The sequence below is a fragment of the Aphelocoma coerulescens genome, chromosome 14, assembly GCF_041296385.1.
Source record: "Aphelocoma coerulescens isolate FSJ_1873_10779 chromosome 14, UR_Acoe_1.0, whole genome shotgun sequence".
In the NCBI taxonomy this organism is placed as follows: Eukaryota; Metazoa; Chordata; class Aves; order Passeriformes; family Corvidae; genus Aphelocoma; species Aphelocoma coerulescens.
In genome coordinates, this window is record NC_091028.1 from 6,773,980 (window position 1) to 6,801,971 (window position 27,992).

General features: G+C 39.6%; 1 protein-coding gene across 3 annotated transcripts; it reads left to right on the plus strand.

Annotated features, from left to right (window-relative positions):
• The first annotated feature begins 28 nt into the window (after positions 1–28).
• On the plus strand, positions 29–27,977 carry CIITA (class II major histocompatibility complex transactivator). Of its 3 annotated transcripts, XM_069030139.1 has the most exons (22): positions 30–105; positions 1,084–1,165; positions 5,195–5,336; positions 6,994–7,107; positions 7,535–7,594; positions 8,960–9,043; positions 9,622–9,681; positions 12,335–12,484; positions 13,635–13,775; positions 13,910–13,966; positions 14,737–14,796; positions 15,936–16,001; positions 16,448–18,155; positions 18,266–18,439; positions 19,283–19,354; positions 20,682–20,762; positions 21,798–21,890; positions 22,219–22,302; positions 23,043–23,126; positions 23,615–23,698; positions 24,375–24,467; positions 25,832–27,977. In XM_069030139.1, the coding sequence occupies exons 3-21, from the start codon at positions 5,210–5,212 to the stop codon at positions 24,445–24,447; spliced, it is 3,372 nt and encodes a 1,123-aa protein (XP_068886240.1). In that variant the 5' UTR covers positions 30–105; positions 1,084–1,165; positions 5,195–5,209; the 3' UTR covers positions 24,448–24,467; positions 25,832–27,977. The 3 variants fall into 3 exon arrangements, with proteins under 3 accessions (XP_068886241.1, XP_068886240.1, XP_068886242.1); XM_069030140.1 differs by lacking the exon at positions 1,084–1,165 and having other exon boundaries at positions 29–105; XM_069030141.1 differs by lacking the exon at positions 14,737–14,796.
• The last annotated feature ends 15 nt before the right edge of the window (positions 27,978–27,992 follow it).

Consider the following 27,992-nt stretch of genomic DNA (forward strand, 5'->3'; position numbering starts at 1 on the left):
CTTTCTACTGTCACTTTCTGTTAGCCCTGGGCAGGGCTGGTAGTTCTCATCATTTTTTGGTACTGAATCCAGAGTGATAGAGCAGGAACTGTCCACTTTCTTAAGGTCAGTTTTTCTTCAACCCTTGAATGCATGCTTTTTTCATGGTAAATTCATCTTACCTTGCTTTTTGTACCTATTTGTAGTTGAAGTATGTCAGTATTTGGACTTGTGTTGCTTGAAATACTAGTAGGATGATGTCTGAATGTGGGTAAAATTTTAGAGAATTTTTTGTGATTTTGTTTTGTGCCTAGTCCTGCTACTTGCTGAAAAAGTTGCTGTAGTTTGTTTCAGACTTTGTTAAGAATATTCTTTTTTTGTAAAAATGTTGTACCTATGGAAAATGAAACTGAGAATCATTGAAAGAAGCTGGCTTATTTCCATTTTTTCACAAATCTGGCAAAACAACCTAGAGCTTTACTTTCCCCTTGAGCTGGGCTGCAATTCTGTCTTGAAGAAAGCCATTGCATTAAAATCTAGACAAGTATCTGCTGTGATGCTTTACTTTATCTCACTGCTGGGATGGGAGAGCTGGGCACAGCTGTGACGCAGGAGGCAATAATGGACATGAAAGGCAAATTCTGCTCTAAATCACAGCTCTGACACCTGCAGGGCATTTATTACAGCTCTGCCTGAACTTGTCCATCTCCAGCACCAGATGAGTAACATTGTTGGTTCTGAGCTAAGCTCGTTGAAAGGCAAAAACTCATTTTATCTGATATTTATGCTTTTTTAAACTTCTTTAAACTCATCTCTAAGGGAGACAAAGAATAATGTGGCTGGATATAGATCGGGGTTTTTTTTCAGCACCATCTCTGTTTTTCTTTCATTTTAGACTATAAAGTCTGTGGAAAGCAACACCATTCCATCAGAAAGATAAAGACTCTTAACAATAGTAGTATCTCTTCTTGAGCTGGGTAATAAAATAGAAAAAGTTAAACTGGCTTTTCAGTGTATAAGTTTTTACAGACCTGAAATAGAAACTGAAACCTTAAAAACTAAATATAAATTGATGTCCATTACCTGCATTTTATAAATAATCAGGGCATTTCTGAAAGGAAAAATCTCTGTGGTACCTGTGGAGCAGAGGAATTGTCAGTCATTTATTTGGGGAGAGGAAAAGGAGGTAAGTGATTGGAACATGGAGGGAATTCCATCCTTCCTCACTGCTGGCTTTCCCACCTCCCAAAGAACCTTGTCCCAAAACATTGACTGCAGCAAAAGCCAGGAAACAGCCCTGCCTTTGGGGCAGTGCCTTGTGCCCCTGACATGACCTTGGGGGGGGGGGGGCAGAGAAGATGAGAGACAACTTTCTAAAGTTGGTAAAAGAAAACAAGGCTATAAAATTGTGGCCAACAATACTGAACTTTTCAGTATTTAAAAGTACTTTTAAATCAAAGTACCGATGTTTCACTGGACTCCTTAGTTACAGCTTGATATACCCTGCTTTTTGTCAGCTTGTTCACTCAGACTCATGTGTAGCACTTAATGGGTCTGGGGTATTGCAGGAAAATAGGATTTGTTCAGCAATCTTTGTATTTAATTTTTCAACTTGCTGTCTTCACAGCAGTCCCACTCTCTAACTTTTCTGTAGTCTAGAACTTGGAATGTTATGAAAGACTTGGATGTTATGTCATCCTCTGGTTAAAAAGTGTGTGATTTGCATGGCACTACTACTCTTTTCTATGAATTGTCCTCAGCTTCCTAAAATGGTCCAAAAGTTAAATTGGAGGGGGATTTCCTCTGTTCCTAAAATGACTTTACAAATTTTCATTTTCTTAACCTCTGTACTTATGTGGGAGATTTATTGCCTGTTAGTTCATATGTCAACAGAGGTTTGGGAAGGAAAGCCCCTAACAACTCTCCTCAAATCTCCTCTCGTTTACTTTTTGGCCTTTATAATCCTTTTTTCTCTTAGATAACATTTGATTTCAATTACTAGCAGACCCCATGGCCTGGAATCTTTAACATGTTGACCCTTTAAAATATAAGATGAAATCAAATTATTTGGGAAAAATAATGAATCAAAATTACCTCCATTACATTTAGAAATCTAAAATGCCCCATCTAGCTCTTATGATTAATATGTGATTTAAGTGAACACCTGCTCCTTCTTTGTTCTTGCACAGAGATGTTCACTATTTCTTTCACTACTTCTCCAGAATTTTTAATTCATATGGTATCACTGGAACTCTAAAAGAGCATTGAAAAAAAAGCATTGTGAGTCTTGGAAGTGAACCATATTATTATGCCAGATATGCAGGAAGCAGAGCTAAACCAAATGCATCCTAAGTAGAGACCTGGCAGTGTCAGGTGTGCCCAGAGTCACTGCAGAGGTGGCACAAAGAGCACGTGGGGCTGCCGAGTGTGGCCGTGCAGCCAGAGCGTGTCGGCTGCTGGGCAAAGGAGGTGTTATTTAAGGATTTAAAGAACAATGTTTGTCTTAACCAGCGTCCAAACCACAAAGGATTGAACTCTCTGAATGGCATGGAAATACATTTGGAAGTACGTCCTGTCTCGCCCCCACCCAGCACATGCCCTTTGTGCATGGAAGCCTGGCAGGTGGCCCTGGGGACTCCTGTCCTGCAGGTCCCTGCAGGCTCTGCCTTGCTCCTGCTGAGAGCTGGCTCTGGCCTTCACAGCCCTAACACAGAAATCATCACAAAATGTTTTAGTCCTCTGGCATGACACTGTGCCAGACACCCATTTTGGCAGCATTGAGTCCCATGAGACCCCAAAGGGAATGTAATATCAGTAAACTAAGTTAAAATCATGTATGAAACAAGAGAGGAAGTGCTGAGCAGTACAGAGCTTATTCACCCTTCACCTCAGACAGGACTGCTGGGATGCTGTGACAAAAAAAGCGGAAACTCTGAGAAAGGAGACGCTGTTGTAAACAAGCTTGGTAAACGCCTGGTTTCATTTTGTGTGCTTCAGTTACAATATGCAGCAAAACACTTGCTGTCCCTGACATGTAATTTTCCTTGCCTCTGACTCCTCTCCATGTAGAAACTTCCATCTTTCAAAAACTTGCTTCTTTATTCACAGTGTATTTTCCATGGTGGAGCTATCTTTTTAATGCAGCAGAATACAGCTGCCATTAAAAATTTGTTGATTCAGATACCAAAAGAAATCCCAGGATCCTAAATCCAGTGTAGTCAATAGAGAGACAGCTATATAAAGATTTGTGTCAAAACCTAAAAATGAAGAAAAAATACCAGAGCTGAAGGCCAGTCAGACTCATGAAGCAAAAAATGGCAAGCAACCAAGTTTTTCATTTTTGAAAGAATGGCAATCTTCATCTTGTTCAGGTAGAAGAGTATGTTTCTCTCACTCCTGTGCACCTGAGCGATACCATCTTTTACATTCTAATTTTAAGCTCTGTAGCCAGACTTGGCTCTGGCAAGACTTTCCCTTGGTTCCTTCCTGACTTCTTGACCATTGTATTCCATTACTTAGGTATTTATCCACAGAGAGATGCTATTGAAAGAAAAGTTAAAAAATAGAAAAGCTCTTAGGACTATGAATTAATTAAAGCTTAGTATTTCCATGAAGATTAAGTAGGCCTACTCAGTTTCTTTCCCTAAGATGTGCCCTGTTCTTTGTGTGCTGTAATCAAGCAGTTTGGCAATCACTCAACTTGGAGTGATAGATTTGGCTGTCTTGCATTTCCCTTAAGCCTTCTGCCCAATTTCTTCTGTGACTCTAACCCCAAAATTGTATTGGCTTATTCTTCAACAGCTTTATTCACACAGTTGGAGACTCTGAAGCATTCTGAAAGGCCCTGTTTAATTTGTCTCTTAATTCAAAAAACGGGAGGCGCAAAACAAAGTGTTGCAACAAACTGAAAGTTTAATCTGGTGTGTTTGTAACCTCATTCTTGGTTCTCATGCAGGTTTCTCAATTTCTGCTTTCCATTTATAGCATGTCAGGCAATAATACCAAATTTTTGTAATCTTGGTAATGTAGTGGGGCCATAAAACATGAAAAAGGAGAGCTATCTTAGTGCAGGCTATTTCTACTCATGGAACCACACCATGTTCACCTGCTTTTCAAACTTCTGGCTCTAGATTTTGGCATTTTCTGCAGCAAAATGCAGAAATAGCCATTTCCAAGCTGTTCAGAGGGACAACCCCAGAGAGGGGTAAGAGGAATGAAGATGAGTTTATAACAAGGCAGCACATGGTACTGTGTGATGAGGTCTGCTCTGCCTTCTTTCATCACAGCTGCAGTATTAGCTGTATTTCTCTTTTTCCATGCTGCAGATAGGTTTCATGGTACAGCAGTTGCTCCATGTTTGCACACCTCAGGAACAGCGACAGATGCAACCAGGGACATCAGTGGCATTCTGCTAAGGGCAGAGTATTTGAGAGCCATTTATTAGATATTCTTCATTGCAAAATATCGTACTTGATGCCAAGCTGAAACTTTCCATGGTTGTAGTGTGTGGATACCTATTTTAACAAGATACAGTCTGAAAAATTTGCTGGGTTTTCTTTTCATCCTGGCATTTCAGCATTATGGTGGAGTAAGTCATTTGGATCACCAGCCCAGGTGGCATTCACACCAGTGATCTGTAAATACTGAAGAGCCAATAATTGGGTTTGAAATAATTGGATAAAGATGATGAATAAGTAACATGTAGTGTTATTCTATACTTGTGGAATATCCAGGAGGAATGTTTGAACTGATTCTAGTGTCTGTTGCAGTAACTGGAAAAAAATAGAAGGGAATTTACAATGATGTGGAGGAAAAGATAAACTTTATCAAGAAATGTAGCTTCTGGATTCTTCCCTCATATTCACTGCAGTCTTCTAATTTCCCTGTTACCTGCTGGATTTGTGTATCATTTACATCCTGATAAGATATACAGGGATTGCCACTTGTTTAATACTTGGCACTTTTGGTCCAGGTGGTCAGAGTGCAGTATCCCACTCCTCTCACTGGAGTAAAAGATAGGTGAGTCTCACTGCAGGCTGTCTCTGGATCTGTAAGTAGCTCAGGGTTATAATTCAATGCAGGTCTTGGCAAGAAATGCCAGCTCTCCAGCCTCAGGATCTGTGTCTTGCCAACAGAAAACCGCAACACAGGACTTGTTTTGACTGACAAAAGCTGTGGCTGTGTCATAGCTAACTGCTGTGTAATTTCATTTCAGACAAAGAGACAAACCATGGATTCAGTATTTGTGCCTGAAAATGGCTACCTTGATTTACTGCACAGTGATATCGATCCGTTGCATCTGTGTGCTTTCCTTGATCCTAAGCCATCCGGAGACGAAGAAGGTGACTTCTCTACCGGTTAGTAAAGCACTAAAAAATGCTTGACTGGTTTAGTCCTCATGCTGTAAGTTATTGCCATCTCCTCTCAGCTACAAAGCCATCTAATGGCAGTTTGTCATGGTGACTGAGTTAAATTCTACAGGCACTTGGTGTTAGGATATGGTAACTTTTGTGTCTGTACATACAATGACTGCTTCCAGAAACTATCATGTTTTTAAACTGTACATATTTATAGCATCCTGCTCAGTCAGTCTAAGAAAACACACTGTACTGTCACTCATCAGGGCATGACAATGTCTTTCATTTGGATATCATTCCTGTAAGTATTTTATTTGCAAATGTTCCTGTCATAAGCTGGCCAAGTGTAATTGTCAACACCTCTGTGGCTTGAAGCCAAAAGTTCTGCAAAACAGAGACTTTTAGATGAGTTTGTAATGAAGACAGCCCACAAGCAAACAGCATTTCATTGCCTTCTGAGATCCTAAGGCACCAAAACAATGGACTTGCATTACCAGATGCCATTTTCCAGCTCTTGCGGGCACAGTGATTTTATGACTTTTATGAAGAGGAGACAGCAGAAGGGCCAGGGTGTAAAGATGTTAATTTCTTGCACTTCAGTTTCTACAGATAATCAGATCAGAAGGTTGCCCTGGCTCTTAAACTTTGTGCTCCTGACTTTGTGGACTTTCTGCTCTCCCTGAGTACTGTTTTAAAAGTATGAAAGTGTATCTGTGGTATGGAGCATTAGCTGAGCTTATTTTAAACAAATGAGCTGGACCATGGAATAAGAGTGGCAATGAGAGGAGAAGAACTGATGCATGTCAGATATGAAGTCTCATAGCTCCCAAATAGGTGGAAAATATTACCAAATTGGAGCATTGTGTCTTTCATGAGTGACAAATGCCAGTAGGCACACAGGCAAATCAGTGGAGAACTGAGCACCAGAATCTGGAATCATCTTTGTGATTGATTTGGTTGGGCTTTTCCCTCTCAGCTTCTGACTTAAAAACAGCTGCAAGAGTGTTTTTTACTCTTGCTCAGTGACTTGCCCCACTTGCTCAGAGACTGAAAGTAGGATGAATTAGGGGTCAAGCACTGACTCTTGTGCTATCACAGGTGTTTCACTGGTTGGAATACTTTTTAGCCTTAGCAATGTCGGGGATGATGTAGGTAAATCAAACATCATCAGGACATGGCACCAGTTACTGGAAGCTGGTCATCTCTGCTGTGAAGGTGTTAGCATGGTCCCTGGCAAGATTTTAGCCTTGGCCAACTAGCAGCTTCACAGGCAATTTGCAGTGCAGTTCAGGGATTAGCATGGACACAGCATTGTTCTGAACAGGGGATCTGGATGATACCACCATATCCTGAAGGATAAGAAGGTTTAATAGACTGCATGGGTCTGGGCTTTATTGTCATAGAATGGATTCAAGAAGTATTTTATTTACTAGGAGAGAGAAGGTCTCAGAATTTAGCAAAAGAAAAGTCCTGACTTCCAGGAGACCATGAATTACTGAGAATTCAGTTCTGTTCCTCCTTAGCCAACATACAATGAAAAGCCAAAGCCTTTTGCTGAAGTAACGAATCTGCCTGTTCTGCATGTCCTGCTATCTGGCTTTTTTACTGCTTGGTTATGGCATTCACTGAGACAGTGCATATTCCTTTTTAACTCTAGATCTTGAAGTTGATGCCAGCAGCTATGAACAGTTAAATAATGTGGATTTCCCATGTGAAAATGGAGATGCATTGTACCCCTGTTCCAACACCACAGATGCGTATGCTAAAATAGGTATGAAAGCAATTGTTGTTTTTTAAATAATTATTTTACAATCACTTGCTATAGCTGTTTCTTACAAATTCTATTCTCCATCTGAAGCCATGGCATTTACTCAAGTAGCCTTTCCCTCATGCATGGTAGATCTAATTTAGAGTACCTGAATCTGTGCATTGTGGGGAAACTGATTAACAGTAGCTTGTGGTTGTTGGGGGAAAATCTCTCTATTAATGTCTCCTTCTGCTTAACACTTCCTGTCTCAACTTCTTCTTTCTTGTGATCTTTATTTCCTGAACAACAAGTTACAAGAAAAACTTAATTTAACTCTTCAATTTTACTTACACTGCAGAGTTCTGTTAATGAGGATAAGAATACAAGAGTTTTGCTGTGACGTTTACTGTATCATTACTGTGTTCCTCTTTTTTTTTTCCTTTGTTGCTAGCTGAATTAGTAGAATATGTGCTCAAGGATCAGCAGGAGAAGCAGGTCGAAGACATTTTTGGTAAGATCAATACGGCAAAGACTTATTTTCTCCATGATAGTGTTCTGGCTGACAGTGCTTCATCCCCCCAGTTTGAACACAAGTAAAGTTTCTATATCTCTGGTATCTTCTTTTTTCCCTCTGGGTACAGTGTTGCAGGTTTTCCTTGGAAAACTGAGGATTTTATGCATTTTTGCAGGTCTTTCTCAAAGATGGCAGTTTTGTCTCTGACCAAGCTGCTGGTCAAGTCAGCATAGCCATAGAATATGCACAGCTTAATTTGCCAGTGCAGTAATACCCTGAAGTAGCATCACACTTACTCTGAGCACAGCAGGGATGATACACAGAAGTTCCCAGAGCACTTTGCATGTGTATAAATACAGTTCACACACACTGATTTCTGTCCAGGATGCACAGAGCTGCCTGAGGAAGCGTGTCAAGTTTTACTTCTCACCCTGATCAGTACATCAGTGCTGTAATATATTTATATATATATAAAATATATTATATCTATATATATTATGTTTTTATATATAATAAATCAGTCCTTCATCCATCCTTGACCAGAGACATTGCTTAGCTTGTGGTACCAAATCGTTGTTTTGGTAACAGCACAAATACAGCTATTTGCTATTCCAGAACAGATATATCAATAGGTGGCTGTTGAAAAATCCATGGAATCAGAAGATTCACAGAATATCTGTATATCCTATTTTATGTTTGAGCAAAATAATTTGGACTAATTTACCAAAGGTCAGTCCTTCCTTAGAATAATTCTGGCTGCAGGAAGCTCACATGGCTTTTCAAATTTTTTGTACTGCTCCCTGGTGTGTTTAAAATTTGGGGGGGTTTTGCACCTAATGGCAATATTTTTATTGGTTTTAGAAAAAAACAGGATACAATATTAGTACTTAAGTATTTTCCAGTAAAAGTATGGTGTGGATAACTTCACAGTTCTTGCAACACAGAGTATGAAATCTTTTTAGAACTCTTTACTCTGTCTCTTAAAGGATCTAATCCCTTTTGTGCATAAATTGAGTAGTACTGAGATCACACTGTGGCACAGCTGCGATGTTTTATCCTTTGCTCATCATTAGAGCATTGAGAAGTAGTTACGTTTTATTAGCCACTGAATTTATAGCAGTGAATTAATAGTTTGCAGTTCAGAAATTAACACAGGGTGACAAAGTTGCATTCCGAGCTCTGTGGGCTTTCTAAATCATATGGACCTGGACACATCTTTTATTGCATGATTTGGTTTTTATCTTTTATTAGGAGCATATCTCATCTTTGCTCTCTGTTGGTGTGTTTCTCTTGTTTTTACTTCTCTCTGTAATTTTTTTAGGAGAACAAACATTTACATTTGGCCATATTTCATGTTTTTAGCAGGGAACCTTATTTTGGATGACATTGCTGCTGAAAACACGGAGAAATTTCCTGACATAAAGATGCAGACATGTCTTAAACGAAGTAAGTGTAAAACAGTGAGATTTGAAAGGCTTTGTGCCCGAGTTCTAAACTTGCATTACAACCCCTTGGCTTTAGCACAGCCCCAATGCACTTGTCATGCAGTTCTTCACTGACACCACATGTGCTTCCTCTGCCTTTGTTCATGCTCATGGGCTGGAACTGAAAGCAGCTCTTTCAAGCGTAGAATTTACAGTTCGCAGAATTTGTTGTCCTGTAACATAACATTAAACATGTTATATTTCTTTGCATATTTGCCATCCTCATGACAGTGTTGACTTTGTTTTCAGTGTATCTGTAGCTTAGCAAGCATTGGCTGAACAATTGCCTCTTTAATAGCAAGAACAACAGCAAAAATCTTTGGCACAAAAATCTACAGCCTAATTAAAACTTCACAGTCAGAGTGAAATAACATGAGGCTTTTCATATTCATTTTTATACACTAGACCTGTACAGTTCTGAAACAGCTAAATTGAAACTGATAACACCCCCTTCTACTTTAAAAAGTTAAAATAAGTTTCATGGGGTAAACTTAAAATTACCAAAATTTTGTCACTTACTATGACCTTTCTATTTTTCAGCCTTCTTAGGCTCTGCAGAGAGTTACTGTGATGCTTCAGAACCCAAATATAAGAAAATTGGTAAGTCATTGGCTGAATAGGAAAAGGCTATTCAACATATATTGTCTCATGTTTCAAAATCTCATCCTCTGTTAGGTATCATAACTAACTTCTAGAAAAGGTTTGCTCTCGTAGATTTGGTGATTTTGATCATCATGCATTTTCATGCTTCTGCAAAAATCACATTTTTATATTCCTCTGATTAATTCATGATATAACAAATCTATGTCCTCTTATCTGCAGCTATTAAATTGTGCATCTTAGCATCAGTTACATGGTAGACTAGGAAAAGTTGGATCCTTATGCTTCAAAAGTACATGTTCCTGCCAGGTGATAGGAAAATTACTTGCTTAACATCAGCAAAGGCATAGTTGAGCTTTCCTAAATCCACATAAGAGAAGAAAACAAAATAGCGGAGAAGTGGGTCAGCGCCAAATTTTGTAAATTTTATCAAGTACACCTTTCTTTTCACTGGATTTTCGGAAGATGTCTGACTTGGAACAAAGAGGATCAAACCCAGGACATGCAAAGCTATGAGCTGAGTCATGTTACCCATCAGGTCATAGCTCCACATGTCCTGGGTTTGATCCTCTTCGTTCCAAGTGTGACATCATGCAAATATCCAGGGAAACATCCTAGTGAAAATAATAACTGTGAAAGAGATGATTTCTTGGCCCAGTCCATGCTGTAAAGTCCTTTAAACCAAAGAAAGAAAGGGAGAAAGGGAAATGTCTAGGTTTTGAACATCTTTTGACCATCTACAAGACAACACCTGGGGCCAGCAAGCAGGCTAGAACTTGTTCCTTAGGTGTAAACTGCTGCTTACCCAAATGTAGCCTAAAGGGTATTTCAGGCAGAGCTAAACCAGCAAAATACTCTTCCAAAATCCATGTGAGAGCAAGCAGTTGTGACTATTTTATATTGTGTTTTGAATGGACCTATTACTCATTGTATGCCAGCACACCTCACAAGCCTCCTAAGGGGAACTCTGACTGTACCAAACCCTAGGGGCCGTGTACATGTCAGGCAGGGCAGCCAAACCAGTGTGTAACCTAGAGATTCATCCAGAGTGCTTGGATCTTGGGACTGCACCTCAGCACAATTCAGGTAAGGAACTGGCATAGACTGCATGAAAGTCATAGAGAGCATACCTGTGCACCATGACTGTGACCCAAGCTGGTTTTTCAGTGTTTTTGTCGAGTTCTGAGCGAGTGATGAGGGAGGAATGAGCAGAATTAGCTGTGAAAAAATATGTTTGCTAGCTCTGGGAAGGTTATCAGAGTTTTTACTGAACTGATGCCTGCTAATTGTAGTTGTTTAGACACAGGTGAAGTTCCTGGCAGTTAGTACCCATTAAAAGTACTTTCTATTTGCTTAAGTTCCGTTACTGATTTGGCACTTTTAAAAGCCCTTTCTGCCACACCAACAATAATAGTTTACCATAAGGAAATGGCACATCAGTTCCAAATGCCTCACCCTTACAGAACCTGCATTCCAGAGCTAACAGGTGCTTTGTAAAGCTGCACCTATCCTTTTACTGGAAGTCCTTAGAATATTATTGGTTTCTCTACTGTCCTTGACCCAATGCAAGTGCTGAGGAAGGAACATATACATAAGTCAGTATAAGTACTGGGCAGAAAAAATCCAAATGGCAAAAAGATGAGCTACTTGACAAACTCAGGAGTTTATTTAACCTGCCACAAGTGTCACAGTATGATCCTGCAAAAGCAAATGCAGCAGCTCTTCAGAGGTGTAAGACTACTTACACTAAAGAGAATAATGTGTATTAGAGTTCAAAGTAGTAAGCCAAGGATTATATTCTTCCAAAGGAATCGAATGAAATAGTGGCACATACCCCAGACAGGTTTGTGGCTCCTGATAAAAACATCAGACCACAGAAAGTGATGAAATACAGACTTAGTTGTTGCAGCTAGATAGGAGAGGGAAGGAAAAAGCAAATCCAATTCTGAGAATAGGGGTGTGGCAAAACCAAGGACACTAGCAGACTAATTCAAATAAGCAAGTGTGTCTTACTTGATTTGTAAGAATCTTTTGGTAAGCAGATGAAATTGTACAATGCACAAGTCTCTCTCCCCATTTGTCCTGTTCTTGGAGGGAAAAAATGTGCTGCAGACAAGATGCATCTTTAAAAACTCCAGTGTTTGTGACCATTCTTTGGGAGACACTTAACACACTAGTTGTCCTTACAAGCATGTGAGTGTCTGTAGTGTCTAAGTAGGGAGTCAAGGTCCCCAGTTTATTGCTCTTGGGCCTCTTTACTCTTGTGCAGTATTGAGACAACAAACTGTGCTTGGAAAATTGGTACAGCTAGTGTAAGACCTTGTTATGTCTTATCTGTCAATCATCCATGTGTAAGATCATGTACATCTAGAAATAAGACAGACCAGGAAAGATGAAGAAAAAGAAAATTTAAACAGTGAATTACTGAGAAGAAAAAGTGATCTACTACAGAATTTAATAAATACATTTTAGATTTTGAGAGCTAAATACTTTCCAGAAAGCTACTGTAAATTGTTCTTGCTTTTGGAAAATCAAAACACAGCTGATCAGAATCAAGTGGTTTATCGTATTTACTGAGACCTCTTCTTTGGTTCCTTTAACTTCTACCAATGAGACAACTTTTTTCCTTTTGTTTTGCTGTTTTATTTTAAAGTGGAAGTCCCTGCAGTGTCTTCAGGGGATGGCGGTTTCTTTGCTATGCCTTTCAACAGCCATCCCGTGAGCTGCACCTCTCTAACTAACCAGCACATGTCCTTTTCTGTTCCTGCTGCCCATGGACTGGAAAGAAGCTTCATCATTTCTGGTACGTAGAGTACAGCTGTCGTGTGCATTTGTGCACGGGCTGATTTACACAAGGGGAAAACTCTTATAAATCTTGACATTGATTATGAGCAGTGGCAGGAAAAACGGGTATGGCAGCTGTTTCAGTCAAGCACTTAAAAGTGTGGCACTCACTAAAAGAATGAAAAATATTCAAGAGAATTAAAAGGGCATTGCCCCTAATGAAATAAAATTAATCTTTCATTTAAGTGGTGCAGGTTATAAGAGAACAGTTATTTACTATATGCAAATCTAAGTAGTTACTTAAGAACAGAAAGTCACAAAATTTTCACTAATAAGCTTTAACTTAGTTCCAATTTCTTTTTCACCCAGAGGTTTGTAAAGGACTGAGGGATAATTGCATTTGCAACAGTAGAGCAAAATCTAGGCTGTGATTTAGCTCATAAAAGCTGAGCAGTAATCTCACTGATGGGCTGTGTAGCCACCTGGTCTGGGCCATGCTGGGTAGCAGAGGGTGCTCATGGTACACTGAGAAGAGCTAATGACAAAGGCCCAGTTCAAGACCTTTCTCTGCTAAATCTGTGCTGGTACAGAACCAACAGCAGTGTGTAAGTTGGAAGCCTTGAAGTACCTGAAGCAAGCCAAAAGAAGCATAAAGTAGCAGAAGAAATTCTGTCCCACCTACAGAAACTCAGAGCTATGGCTGATTAAATTGCAAGCACTGAATCATCAAAAAACGTTCCCAGTGTGGGTTGAGAGGGAGGATGCTTGTACAGCTTGCATGATGTGCAGTTATGTGGGAAGGATGTCGTTCATAGGAAGGTAAAATTAATGTAGATACATACTATTTACACATTTTCTCTTCTCTGGATCTCTGGCTATACATTTACAGACTTTGCCTGAAGCACTTTTCCTTATAATGATAGAATTTCTCTTTAGACTATCAAAAGCAGTGACTCCTAAAAGCTGGGTAATCCCTTGTATTTCATGCTCATCATACCTTGTAAGTTGTTTTTTTTTAATGGATTCTATGGACCTTATGTGATCCTATGAATTCTTCACAGGGAAGCTTTGCCTAGAAGTGGCCAAAAAGGATAATTAGCTTTTAGAAAGCTTTTTCTTTCTTATAAAGCTCTAAAAACAGAAGAGTAATTATTCTGCACTCATTTCAGGATTGTCAGAACCTTTGACCTCAGAGTGCCTACCACTCGGTATGACAGGGTACCAAGAGAATCCAGGTCTTGCAGGTCCTCCTCAGCAGATATTTAACTTCGTTCTTGAAAATGCCACATCTGATGTTATAGTATACCCAGGTAAGAGCAATAGCCTTTCATCCACATAAAGAGGCATAAAGTGCTAAAAAATCAATGGTCCCAACAGCAGCATTGATTAAATTCAGTTACTGATAGCTATGATATGCTGAAAACTGTGCTTTGTTTCTTGCCAGTGCTGACATCTTCTATGGAAACATTCATATCTCCAAGTTTTCCAGTTAATTTATGTGGTAAGTAGAAAATTGGGGGTTATATATGTACAGCACTTTGAGATGGAAGAGGAACCATATTGCTTCTACTCGAAGTCAGTTCTCCCCTCCAAGCTTTACTTATATTGACCTCACTGAGGAAAATAAAAATTGATGGCATTTCCTTCTTTGTATTGATCACTGGCTGCTTAGTCTGATCCAGAACAAAGTGCAGATAAGGGTTGTAGAGCTATAGGTTCAGCAGCCAATCCACTGTGTTTGCTATGACATCAGTTTCTGGAATAAGTCATGTTTAGTTAAAACAATGCAAATCCCAGGGTGCTGGAGCACCCTCAGAAAGTGAGAGATGATCTGATGCTGGCATGGCCTGAGCATCTTAAATGCTTGGTGCTGGCAGCCAGACTGCAGCCAGCTCCCATGGAAGCCCCAAATCCAACATGATAACAACTTATTTAACTAAACAATACTGTAGCCTAATGCACAGAGAGGATTATAAAGAAATCAGAGCCATGGTCAGGATATAAAAGTCCCACTTCAGATAACAAACTTTCCTGAGACACTTTTCTTCCAGCCGTCAGAAAGCTGTTGGAACCTGGAGTTTGATGTTGTTTCTGGTCCCTGTGCCCAGTACGGGGGTTTGTTGCCCTCTGGTGGCTTCCACCACCCCAAAAGCAAAAGTATAACGTGGAGATTAAGAGGCAAATATCCCTAGGTGTGGGGAAGTCTTTGTAAATTGTATATAAAGTTTATGTGAATAAACAGTGCTGATAATTCCCATTGATTTACTGCAGCACAACACACGTATGCCACGAGCCTTGGAATTCCAAATGAAGCAGCAGAAGAATTAGCACGTAAGATGCCAAGCCAGTTTATTTTCCTTTTTTAAAAATTATTCACTCCTGACTGATTTGACCAGTTTCCCATCTAAATGTCTCATTGCAGATTTTTTTTCTGTTCTTTCATTCTATTTTCTTACTTAATAAAATAAACAGTAAATCAAAACCAGACACTTGCACAACTCTATTTAATATCTTTCTTACTGGAAGTCTGTGGGGCTTCCCTTTTAGAAGCAACTCTGAACTCAAACCATTCTGAAAGTTGCTGGCACACAGGATAGGAATTCATTTCCAGATCTCTGAAACTCTAAGATTTGTATTTCTTTTAGATCACATTCTACATCAAGATGATCAAGATGATATTATGGTATGAAACACATTTGTACATATTTAGGGAGATTTATCTGGTTTGATTTGGGTGATTTTTTTGCACACTTCTGCTGTGTGTGGTTACAAGACTCTGAGGTTGGGTTTGTTACAGCCTCTGTCAATTTAAATTCTGTCTTGCATCTGCAAAACTCTTCCTACCAAAAGTTCTGTCAAAACTGATACTCTGCAATTATTAATGTGTAGAAAACGTGCTCTCTCTGAAAAATTCCCAGTTTCTTTGTGTAAAGCACACACTTCATCTGACCCAAGTGCAAAAGTCTGCAGTAGTTTGGAAACAAACAGGTGAAAAGAAAGAAGCAGGATTTTGTCAGGGAGAGTAATGGGTAAATACTATTGCCAACTGTCTCTTCTCTGTGAATTTCATCCTTAGTGCTTGGTTACAAGGTGTAGAATAACAATAGGAAGCTATTGCTTTTGAAGACATACAGAAGCACTATGTGTGAACATGAATTTATGCAAAACACTGACATTTGAAAAGAACAGTGGATGTCACCTGCTAATGGTAGATCTGCTTCATGCAACTGTCAGAACAGCTGTGGTTATGTTTGGTGCCATTCTGCCTCCAACAGTGCATGTCAGCAGAATTCTACTTGTGGGAGAATTTTTTTCCATTTTCCTTGTAAAATTAACAAATTATCTCTCTTACTCTGAATATATGCTGCAATGAACTTGAAAATTTGCATTAATCTTATTGTTAAAATTAGTAAAGCTGAATCATTGATTATCTAGGCATCTTCTTCAAGTATATTGTTTTGTTTTTCCAGATTTAGAAAAGTCTCAAGAAGTTCAAGATTCCATAATTCCTTCTAAAGAACCTTTCAAAAGACCAGGTAAGTTTAGAACTCTTGAACTTAAACCTTCCAGTATTTTTTGGAAAAATATTCTGTTTCTTTCCATACAGAAAAGCTACTTGTAGGAGTCATTCAACAATTTGCAAAGCTGTTCTGAGGTCTGAGTACAGTTCCTGGTTTCAAGATGTTAGACTTGGCTTCCTTTAGATATCTAGCTGTAGTAACTTCTTAGCAGGTCAGTGTACTTAGGTGGTTTTATCATCTCTAGAGAGAGCTCCAAAATTACTCAGTTCATAGAGCTGAAAGTGTCTGTTGTGCCTGCACTTCTCAGCTGCAGTTGAATGGGGTAAATCCAGACCTATGGGCTTTATAGGAATGCCTGTGCTTTCACCATATTGCAATTAGGCACTTTTAAAGCACCATGAAATGATGTTGTTGTCTGTGGACTGTTTCCTTCAGTCTGTGTGTGCTCTTTATTTCTCTAGAGCAAGTGGAAACTTTCTGTTCATCACTTAAGGATTATTTCCGAGACACGTGCAAATCTGTGACCATGGAGCGGGAAGTAAATCTGGACCACCTGTTCATTGATGGGAGACTTGTTCAAAGTCAAACTGAAACCAAGACTGGAAAGAATAGTGCAAAAGCAATTGAAAAGGAGCTGGTAACTTGCAACCTGCAAGACAAGGAAAAGACAGCCATTGATAGAAGCCAAATATTTCAAATCCCACCGCATAAAGACTTAGAGACTAAAGTAATTGTGGTGCTGGGAAAAGCAGGAATGGGAAAAAGCATTCTCATTCAGAAGATCTGCCATGACTGGTCCAATGGAGAGTTTTCTCAGTTTGAATTTGTATTTTGGTTTGACTGCAAACAAATAAGCTTGCCTGAGAAGCAATACAGCCTGAAGGAACTGCTGCTTGAATTTTTTGTAAAACCTCAAGAGGGAAGCACAGAGATCTTTGAGTATATATTGCAGAATCCTACTAAAGTCCTTCTGGTTTTTGATGGGTTTAAAGGATTGCATGATCACGAGAATTCTCCTCGTTGCTCAGCCAGCCAGCCTGAAAAGGATTTGTGCAGTATAAAGGAGCTGCTTTCAGGACTCATCCAAAAAAAGATACTCAATGGCTGTACTTTATTATTTACAGCAAGACCAAAAGACAAAATGTACCAGTGCATGTCCAAAGTGGATAAGACTATTGAAATAGTAGGATTTTCCCCTCAGCAGAGAGAATTGTACATAACCAAATATTTTGAAGAATCACCCTACTGTGATAGTGCACTGAATTTAATCAAAGAGTGTGAGTACTTGTTCAGTCATTGTTACAGCCCTGTTATGTGTAGATTTGTTTGTTTTCTCTGTGAGACAGTACTTGAAATGGGAGAGAAAAGTCTTCCTTCAACTCTTACTGAAGTCTTCCTGAAATTGTTTCAGCAGAAGATAATGCTTATGCAAACAGATGTTACAACCACACAAAATCAAGAGAGTCTTGCTACCCTAGCACGTATAGCCTGGTGTCTTGGAGAAAAGCACCAAAGCACCATGAAAAGTGACCTCCTTCCTTCTAAGGAAGTTAAAGAGTTTGCTCTGAAGTATGGGTTTTTCCTGCCATTTGCACTCCCCAGACATTCAGATAGTGAAGAGGAGGAATTTGGGAGCACATTCTCTGATTTTGCCATTCAGAATTTCTTGTGTGCACTTCACCTTTTGTTAGCAGAAGAGCTCAAGGATAAAAATCTAACAAAGTACCTGTCTTTTCTATCCAAGAAGAAAAAACCTTACAACTGGTTAGATTTAATGCCTCGATTTTTGGCTGGTTTGATGTTTCTCCAGGATGACCCCTACTTCTGCTCTCTTTCAAATGAGGATGCAAAACAATCAACCAAGAAGCAGAAAACACTCTTGAAATACATTAGAAGGCTGCAGATTAATACCCTCTGTCCAGAGAGGTTGCTGGAGCTTTTACACTGTGTTTATGAAACACAGAACAATTATCTTCTGCAGCATGTGGCCTTAAGACTCGAGCCATACTTGTCTTTTCTGGGCATAGTTCTTACACCACCTGATGTCCATGTACTGCATTCAATTTTGAAAAGGTCAAGAAAAGAGTTTTCCTTGGATTTGCGAAACAGTGGCATTGACATGCAAGGGCTGCAAGCCTTGGTCAGCCTAAGGAATGTGACATCATTCAGGTTGGTCACTCTGCACCCCATAGCATTATCCATAGCACTGTGCATAGATGACACTTTCATGCAACAACAGCAGTCACATCTGTTGGTTTTGCATGTTTGTTACTTCACAGGGCCTCCCTCAGTGACACAGTCGGGCTCTGGAAATCTTTAGAACAGACAAAAGACTACGAACTGCTGAAAGCATCCACAGAGAAATTTGTTCTTGATCCCTTTAAGGCAAAGACAATGAAGGACATCAGTGACCTCTCCGACCTTGTAGAGATGCAGGAGAAGATGATGAATTGGTAGGTTCATTTATGATCAAAACTTCTCTTACACCAACAATTTATGAAAACAGGGTTTCACTACCAGTGCTGGACAATGGAGTTGTCTGCTTGTCCAGAGGAGAAGTAACTAAGGGCAGTGCAAGCTTCTGTGTCATCTCAGGGAGCCCTCCTGCCCTGATGTGAGGTGGCAGGGAGGAGCAATGACAGCACCATGCACAGCAGTCATCAAAACTGCCAATAAAAAAGCCAGCTGTCATTTCTCTTTAATCTCTGGGTATGCCATCTTCCAATTGCTTTCAGTTCCATAACTTGGGCTGATTCTTCCCCCTGTAGCACCTGGGCATAAACGAAAGCCTGTTTTGCACTGGTCCCAAATGGCCTGAGTCAGTCCTTTAGCCCAGGAGGTAAAAGCTTGTGTTACATGGTCTAGAAACCCTGTGTTCCATCCCTGCTGCTGATGTAGCTAGGGGATTGGTTGCAATTAAAAACATGCAGAAATAAAGTTCTGTTGTTTGGGGTTTTTTTTAATGATGACTTCAATTTTAACTTGGATGGAGTATTTTGATTAAAATATAGACAAAACAGTTTAATGTTTGACAGAAAATAGCTGATTTAGGAAAAAATTTTTTATAAGTTTTATTGGAAAAAGAGCAAACATTTGCACTATGAAAGGCAATTATTGGATTGAAATTACTCAGTTGAAGAAAGATTGGAGCAGAAGTTACTGTGAGGTTTCCTGGTTCTTCAGTTAAGGCAACACTGGTTTATTTTCTGTAAAAGTTTGCTAACAAATTATTTTTAAAGCATGGTTTTGACTGCTAAAATATTTGTCATACTCTGGTTCTACTGTGATTTATTTAGTGTGCAAGGAGCATCTGGTTGCACCCGCTATGAAATTCCTGCCATCAGAAACCTCAGGAAACTCGAATTTGCGTAAGTGCTAAACTTCTACTGATTGAGATGGTCATGTTTAAGGAGGAGCAGTCATTGGTGTTGGCTACAGCCATTGCACTGAGGTATAGTCAGCTTATGGTAAAGCATTAGGTAAACCCCATTTATTGCTATCTTGCTATTCTCTGAACTAAATTTATTAAGTTATGGCCAAAACTCAAAAAGCATAATTTCTGGCTCCTGCAGTGATACAGATCAACAGATCTACCAATTTTGTTTGGTTTAATACAAGTTATCTCCTTACCACCAGGTGTATTCTTGTGCCACAAGGCATAAAACATCTTGACTGTGATCCAACTACTTAGGAAATATTTTTTCCCCCAGAAACATTCAACTTTTCTATCTGAGTCTTCTGATGTAATTTTCTACCCTATCAAAGCTAAGGGCATGAGAGGATTGCATCAGAGAATGTCTCCCAAATAAATTATTTAGCACCCTTTTCCTGGAAGACAGAAGGTTGACTTGGTAACACTACTTTAAAAGTGAGGTTTTAGTAACACTTCTTTCTTTTCCTCCAAACTGTAAGCAGCATCCAAGGCTATTCTATTGCTCAAAATATCCTGCCATAGCATGGGAATTCGTTTGGGCAGAAATTACAGCAGTGCAATGGAGAATTCTCATCAGGTCTTCACCTGTTTCCTGCTCTGCAGATCTAACCCAACCTGGGACAGCTATGCTTGGCCTCACTTCTGATTTTATGCTGCTTTCTCTCCTCCTTCCCTCTTCCTATTTCCCTTTATTTAAATTTTATTCAAAATTCTAATCCTTTTAACTAGCTGAAATTGTTCTGATACCAAAGAAACTCCAAATAGGATCTGAGAGACAAATGCTTGGAGCATGAATATCAAAGTGCAATTTTTGCTTTAAGCAGCAGTAAAATGCTGGTTTTAAGTTAAACTGAATTGGCATTAGTTGGGGGAAAAAATAATTTTGTTTTCATTTCAGTTATACTGAGATATATATTTCATCTCAAGATTATACTTAAAATGAAAAACCTGAAAAAGGTAGAGAAAGAGCAGAAATACAAGAATCTAAAACAGTGAGATGAATCTTGCAAAGAGGAACAAAAAAGTGGCAAATGCATATCCCACTGCTGCTGTGCGTGCTCTGTCCTGCCTGACCTTAGCCTTGTTGGTCCTCATCTGGAGGCTTCACAGCAGAATTCCTTGGAGCAGATGGTAGGGAATGGCTGTTTCTGAGGAGTATAAACTAGTTTATATTGGGGGCTGCAGGGAAAGAACTTAAAAATTCGTGAGTTTTGCTGCTTGTGAGCATGTGAAAAACCTGCTGAATCTGTATTTTCTTCCAGGCTGGGTCCAGCATGTGGCCTTCAAGGATTGCTAAAACTCGTGAAAATTCTTGCAGCATTTCCATCACTTCGGCATTTAGAGTGAGTTCTGCTAAAGATTAACTTTGCCAACGTTTCTCCTCAGCAGCCCTTGATGATGGAGGAGCTCTTGTACCCAGGAAATATTTTATTTGCCAACAAGAGTCCTTGTTTGATGACCAAACTGAACAGCAGAAACATTCCCAGACTGTAACAGCAGACTGAAAGCTGACACTCCCCATCCTCCCTCGAGACACCTGGTGGTGGTTTGTTCAAAACTCCTCAGTCCTTTCCTGGGGTGTTCCTGGGTGGTTAAAGGTTCAGTACAGAGCCCACTGAATGCTTCCCCCTTCCTGCCCCACCACTGATCAACTGCCTGCAGTGACTTCTGTCTTCACTGGAGCTCCAGATTATCCATGACAAACCAACTCTCTTGTAGTTTTAAGCTGCTTTACACTAGAAACAATTGTACCAGCAGCAGTCAATGTTGTGCCATGGCATCTGTGGGAAGGTTACTGGGTTTGGAGAGGGCCTTTGGCCTTACTCAGCCCATTGGCCATTTGTCTGTAGTGTATCTGGCCTTTTCATGATATTTCAGGAGAACAATAAAGCTTTAAAACTGAAATATGTCCAATATATCCCAGATTATCTGTCAGATTAGAAGGGGATCCAGTATCTGAAATTGTGACTAGGTATGAGGAAAAACTTCATTTTTAATACTTCCTCTCTGGAGAAGGAGCTATTTAGGCACAGATTTACAGCCTTTGCTGGATTTTGTCAGTTCAGTATTTTCGTGTGCACAGGAAATCTCATTTCAGCTTAGCTGGAACACAGCTATTTCATAACCATTTTAATAACCTTGCATATCAAAGGAAATGGGTCAAGCCATTCAACTAGTAAAAGAAAAATTCTTAGGCTGTAAATTTGGGCAGCAGAAAGCTGCTTATTAGAGAAGCTGTAATTTGTGTGATGCTTCATGCTGATTGAGGCTGCTGCAGAGAATAAGCTTTTCAAGATAGATAGAGTGGTCTCTGAGGTGAATAAACCACAAAAATTTAGATTAAACGGGAAGCTAATTCTCTCTTTGTCGTCACACAGCCTCGATGCTCTGAGTGAAAATGGCATAGGAGATGAAGGAGCAAAAAGTCTGTCTGAAGTGTTTCCAACCCTGACATCACTGGAAACATTAAAGTAAGTGCAAGGTTAACAGTTCAGGGAAATTTTGAAAAGAAACACATTAAACCTAGAGGGTTAAGGGACTGTGTTAACAGTTCAGGGCAAAAGTATCCCATGGGCATGGAAGACCGATGAGCCTGTGGAGATTCTTGATGGGTACATTCATTAGACAAATAGGTTAATCCTTCCTGACTTCCCTTCAAGGGCTCTATTTTGCCCTTTTCTCTGCATTTGGTCTAAACAGACTGTCCAAACTATATTTTTAAAAAATGAAAATTAATTTCCCCCCCATTAAAATAAATTAGAATAAATGTGCTCAACTAACAAAGTGATCTCACTATAGTTTATCACAGAATAAAATAACAGACCTGGGTGCAGAGAACCTTGCTACAGCTCTCCCTTCCTTGTCCTCCTTAAAAACGCTAAGGTGAGTAGTTGTATCCTATTGAGCTGTTTTGTAAAACATACCTTGCTGTCTCTGTCAGAAACTACTGAATATGGAGCAGAGAGGTAACACTGTGCAGCAGCCAAGCTTTTGACTGCATTCTTGCATAAAGTCTTCAGAAAGGAGAAGTAGTATGACAGACATACAGAAGGATATCTCAGGAATATAGCAAGGACTGCGCTGATTTTTAAATCCAGTCCATAATACCCACTTATGAATCATGCCCTGCACAGATGTGCACCCAGGGCCACCATCTTCTGCAACAAAGTTGTCTGTGTTTGCTGATATAGGGACAATGGTCCATCCCACTGCATTGGGATATCTGGCACAGGCCTGAATGAAGTAGGGAATGCAAGAAACCCTGGTGTGCAATTCTGGAATGATTTGATGATGGGGAAATCTTTTGAATGCTGTACCCCAAATCTTTGAGCTTCCTTTTTTGGCAGATTTTTAATTTGATCTAATGTAAACAGAAATGATCTTATTATCCACAGAATAATAGAATCTAGACCTATTTTTGCTGTACCTGTGCTAGGTGAAGGAGGATGTGGCCATTTGCCTTACTTGATACAGAAAACATGAATGTGTGTTTAAAACTTTAACTGCAAATAAGGATAAATTTAAAGTTAAGATGTACTAACCATATTTGAAAACCCTTGATCTAATATCTGTTTACATTATCCATTATTCAATTCTGACTATACTGGTTTGATTTTCTGCAGCTTGTACAATAACAACATTTGTGATTTTGGAGCAGAAAATCTGGCGAAAGTTCTTCCTGCAATGACATCTTTAAGAGTGCTAGAGTGAGTATGAAATCTTTTGAGATGGCCCAGGAAAGCTTACTTCCTTGAAGACTGAAAATGCAAATGTTCCATGTTTGGTTTTAGAGGAGACAGAAACTGCGGAGAAAGATTTTGGGGAAATTTCACAGGGAAAATGTGCTTACGCACATCAAATAGATAGTGAGAGATTAGAAAGTGATTAAGGAACAGTTCACCATAAACCCAAAACTATTGGTGTTAAGGTGGGAGAATAGGGCCATGGGGAGCTGGAGAATGACCTCAGGTACTTAGAAAAAGGAATCCCTCAGATGAGTTAAAATAATGAAGTTCTCATTCAACCTTTTGAGTATATTACTACAGGTTTTTTGAATCAACAATCTATTTTGGATTTTTTCTTTTTTTCGTTCTTACCCCATCTGCAGATTAGCCTATTTAGTATTTTTGATTTTGAATTAAATGTCTGATTACAGAATTTGATTTGGATTAACAAAGTTGTTTTTATTCCTCAGTGTTCAGTATAACAAAATAACTGGTGTTGGAGCCCAGCAGCTGACTGACAGCCTACGGAAATGTCCCCATATAAAGAACTTGGTGTAAGTCTCTTGACAAGCTGTTTGCTGTATCTTCATCCTGTAAAACTGGGTTAGAGATCATGCTAAAGCTGCCTTCTGTATTTGTCAGATTTATAAGAAGCACAAAAGAAGACATCACCAAAATACAAAAAGCAGAGATGTTAAAAAACATCGTCTCTGGTTTTCAGCTGGTTAGTTCTCAGTGGTGCCAGGCAGTCGAGCTTGTCTTGCCTTAAACAGTTTACATGGAGCCTCCCTTTGTTAACCTTCCACCCTCCCAGAGAACCAGGCCTACTCTGTGCTGCACCACTTGTGTTTGAGGGATAAACAATAAACAGCCATCATTAGAGGTTAAATAGACTGAAGCTACCAGTACACACTCAGAGGAAGGGAGTTTGATAGAAACTTCGAGAACAGTTAGAGACAGGAGCGCAGTTGTGCCCTGTAACCAGAGTCAACAAGGTTATGGAGTACTGCTTTTTTCTAAATCAAAATGCATTTTCCTTTGCCCCATAGCTTATATACTTTCATAGCACTATAGTCAAAGGGAAAGACAACTTAAAAAAAAAAAAAAAAAAAGAAGAAAACAACAGCAACAACAACCAAAAAACCCCACAAACATACCAAAAACACCAAAAGGAGGTGAAGCAAATTACACTTCTTAAAATGTCTTTCCTTTCTGAATTTGCCCTTACAGGATGTGGAATCCCACAATTCCCTATGGAGTTCTTGAACACCTTCACCAGCTGGACTCCAGGATCAGTGTGTAGATTCAGAGGATTCCATAAAGGTAACATAAACCTTGGCTGCCTGAGACGACCAGGTTTGTTTCCAGGCTCATTGGCAGGCGGCACAGTAACAGCATCCATGTACCCATGGATGAGTTTGAAGATGCTGCCCTAGAGTGGCACATATCAATGTCTCATCAGGCCCCCTTTCCCCACACTCACCTTGCATCCCCCACCTCCCTGGCAGCTGCACTAGCAGACTGCAAGTGCTATATTAAGAAAAATGGACTTCTAGAACTCCCAGTTCAGCCCCATTCAGCTGCCCTGCTTACCTTCTCTTTTCTGTTGTGGAAAACTAAAGCTCTGTGTACTTCTCATGTTTAATAGATGAGTTATGTACTCTTTAGAGCTTGTTTTGTGTTGATTTTCAGTAAGTCCTTTCACTTTTCCTTTGTTTAATACCAATCCTCAACAGCTGCTTGTCTCACTATGCAGCTGTACCTGTACTGTACTCAGAGCAAAACACTCCCTCCTACATTCCCTGTTCTCAGTCTTGTTGTGTGGTTTAGCCCCTGGCAGCCACTTTTACTTCATTGATTCTGCCTGCACAGTTTCAAGGATCCTTGCAGTATTGCATTGAGAAGAATTTAATAAGTTTGTCAATGATTACCAGGATCTGACTGCCATGATGGTCCTGGACTGAAGGAGCTGCAGCCAGGATGGGAAGCTGGGGGTTTTGTGTAGGATTTCTGTTCCCAGTTTTTTGCCATGTGCTTCCTCTTGTTCTTAAAAAAAAAATATGCAGGTTGCATCAGTGAAATGATGCCAGAAGACTGAGATGCCAGAGTCAATCCAGATATCAGATGTGCTCCATCTTTCTTTAGATGGCAAGAAAACAAATTGCAGTGTGATCACCAGCTGCATGAGCCATGCTTTGAATGGGCCTGGCCATGGAATGGCTGCAGTTGCCAGTGGCTCCCTGGACCATGCAGTGGGCCAAGCTTTTGCATGACTCCTGCTCTCAGTGCAGTAATCACCACATGTAGACTGGGCTGTTTGTATGGCACTGACCTGGCTACAGGTTGTGGAAGATTCAGGTGCTGTAGCAGCTTCACAGACCAGCTTTACACAGCAGCAGTGAAAAATTGTGGTGCTCCTTACTAGCCCACAGTCGACTAAGTCTTTGTCCTGTTGAAAAACCCTACCTACTTAGGAAAGGAGACATTAGGGATATGAACACCTGCATTAGCACTGAGGATAAATAGCAACAGGAAGTCTGGATCCTGTCTGCCAACCTTGAAACATCCAGGATCCACCAGTCACTGTTGTCTGTTTACAAAGCTCATCAAATCTATGATTTTGGTAATCTTAATGGTGATTAGTCTGATGGGCGTACACCTAATGTTCTGTTTTCATCATTTCACAGATGTCATAAAGAAGAGGGGAGGGTGTCCTCTGTGCTTTCCTGTCTTCTTGCTGCTTTATGAATCGGTATTTTCATGTTTGTTGCAAAAAAGTCACATTTAAGTTTCTAAGTGGTGCTTAAATTGGGTGAATTACAGAGTTTTAAATGCTGTTCAAAGACCCAACTGTATTTCTACTGAAGTGATAAAGAGTTAAGCAACATAAAATTTCAAAGATGAAAAGAGCATCTGGATACTGTGACCACCATTAAACGAGACCAGGAACCACCAAGATATTGATACCATAAAATTCCATCACTGATTCATCGAAGAGCAAACTGAAAGCTGCTCAACCTGCAACATCTGAAGCACTGAAAGATCAAATCTGATTGTTTATTTCATGGTGCCAGTGGCAACTGCCATCAAATTTGGTCTGATGATTTTGGACTTTTAAAGCTCAGTGTTACAGATTTCACCTGTCTGTATGGCCTGATTTGAAACATTAGCATGAGGAGCACAAAAAAGAATCACCAGCCCTAGAAAATATTCTGATATTACAAGATTATCCACAAGAATCTCAAAGTTGCTCTTTTCTTCATGCTAATAATCAATACTGTCATAAGGGATAGAAACATATCTTCTATGACTTGTTACAGAATCCTTCAAAAAGATTGGGGGAAAAAAAGAAAGAAGTAATGAAAAGAAAGGAATTAAAAGTGAAAAACTACAAAGGATTTTTCTAACATTATCACAGAAATCCAACTGGATAAAAATAGCCAGTTTATTGCACACAAATCCTCAAAGTGACAATCTTTGAAGGTTTTTACTTATCTCAAATGAGAACTTTGAATTAATATACCTGGATTGGTATTTAATTTCTTAAATGCAGCTGGCAGCATAAATGTTTACAAGCACCAATTTTATACTTGACAGTGATATCACTACTGTGTGTGGTTTATGTGGCCTTCTGGTACAGAGTTATGAGTAACCAGGCAATCACAGACAAAAGCATATTTCAAAGCACTAGCATGCTTATGCTGCTGGTCTCAGTCATATGTGGGCCAAATATTCATCCTGCTGACTGCAACAGCAAAGCAATTGTCTTTTTTTTTCCTTTATTTCTGCTCTGTGAACATGAAGAGAACTTAAAATTATGCAGAGGCAATTGTCAGGTCAGGACCATCATTCTGGCTTCCTGTCCAGATACAGTCTGAGACAGAACAACAAAAAGGGATGGAAAAAGCTAAGAATGCTCAAAATGCTACAAATGGGGAAGTCTCTACTTCACAGTTAACTCAGGGTTAGTTCAGCAACCTCTTTGAAATCTCTTCTGCTAGGAAGCACTGACAATACTGACTCAAGGATCTGTGCAAACTAGAATCTCTAAACTAACCTCTCAAATACTCAGTTTCTTGGTCTTTAAAAAATCCCTAATTTAAACAGTTCAAAACCACAATCTTCATGTTCTTTCCAGCAAGTTCTACTCCTCTGCTTAAGTTTCAGTGTCTGCAGAATCTTGACAGCACGGATGTGGACAAATTAAAGAGAGTGGACAAATTAAAGAGAGTGGACAAATTAAAGAAAGAAGGAAGCAAGGAAGGTCTGAGAGCAGGCAATCAGACATAACGTGAAGGAATAGACAGCAAGGTGGAAAAACTCTGTGGAGAATATGATTGTAATTAGAATGTATTAGTACTTTTCTTAACTATCTGCATGGTTCTTCTCTCTAGCCAAACTCTAGCCAAAGCCATGGATAAAAAATCTTACTTATACTCTCCTCGTTGATCTGCTTGAATGGGAGGTAGTTTGAGCCAAATCTTGTGTGATATTCCCATTAGCCTGCAGCACTCCAGCCATGCACATCCATGGTGAACCCTTATCTTGGCTTCTCTTAACTAAGCTTTGGATGACAAATGCCCCTTTAGGTTTTATATTCTGCAGCTGCACTTTACCATGACTGAGTCTGAGAATGTGCTAAATATTACAGAGGCAGCTAAATGTTACAGGATGCTGTCTGGACTGCTCAAATCATGTTGGGGGTACTGCTGTTCTCCAAGTTAGTGGGAGATGTGCCTTTATAATATAAAGATTGTAAATTTTGATACGGTATTTTGGTTGTCTTTACCCACCTTTTTTAAAGTATTAATAAAAGTATTCTGTTTAACAGTCCCTTGTAGTACCTGT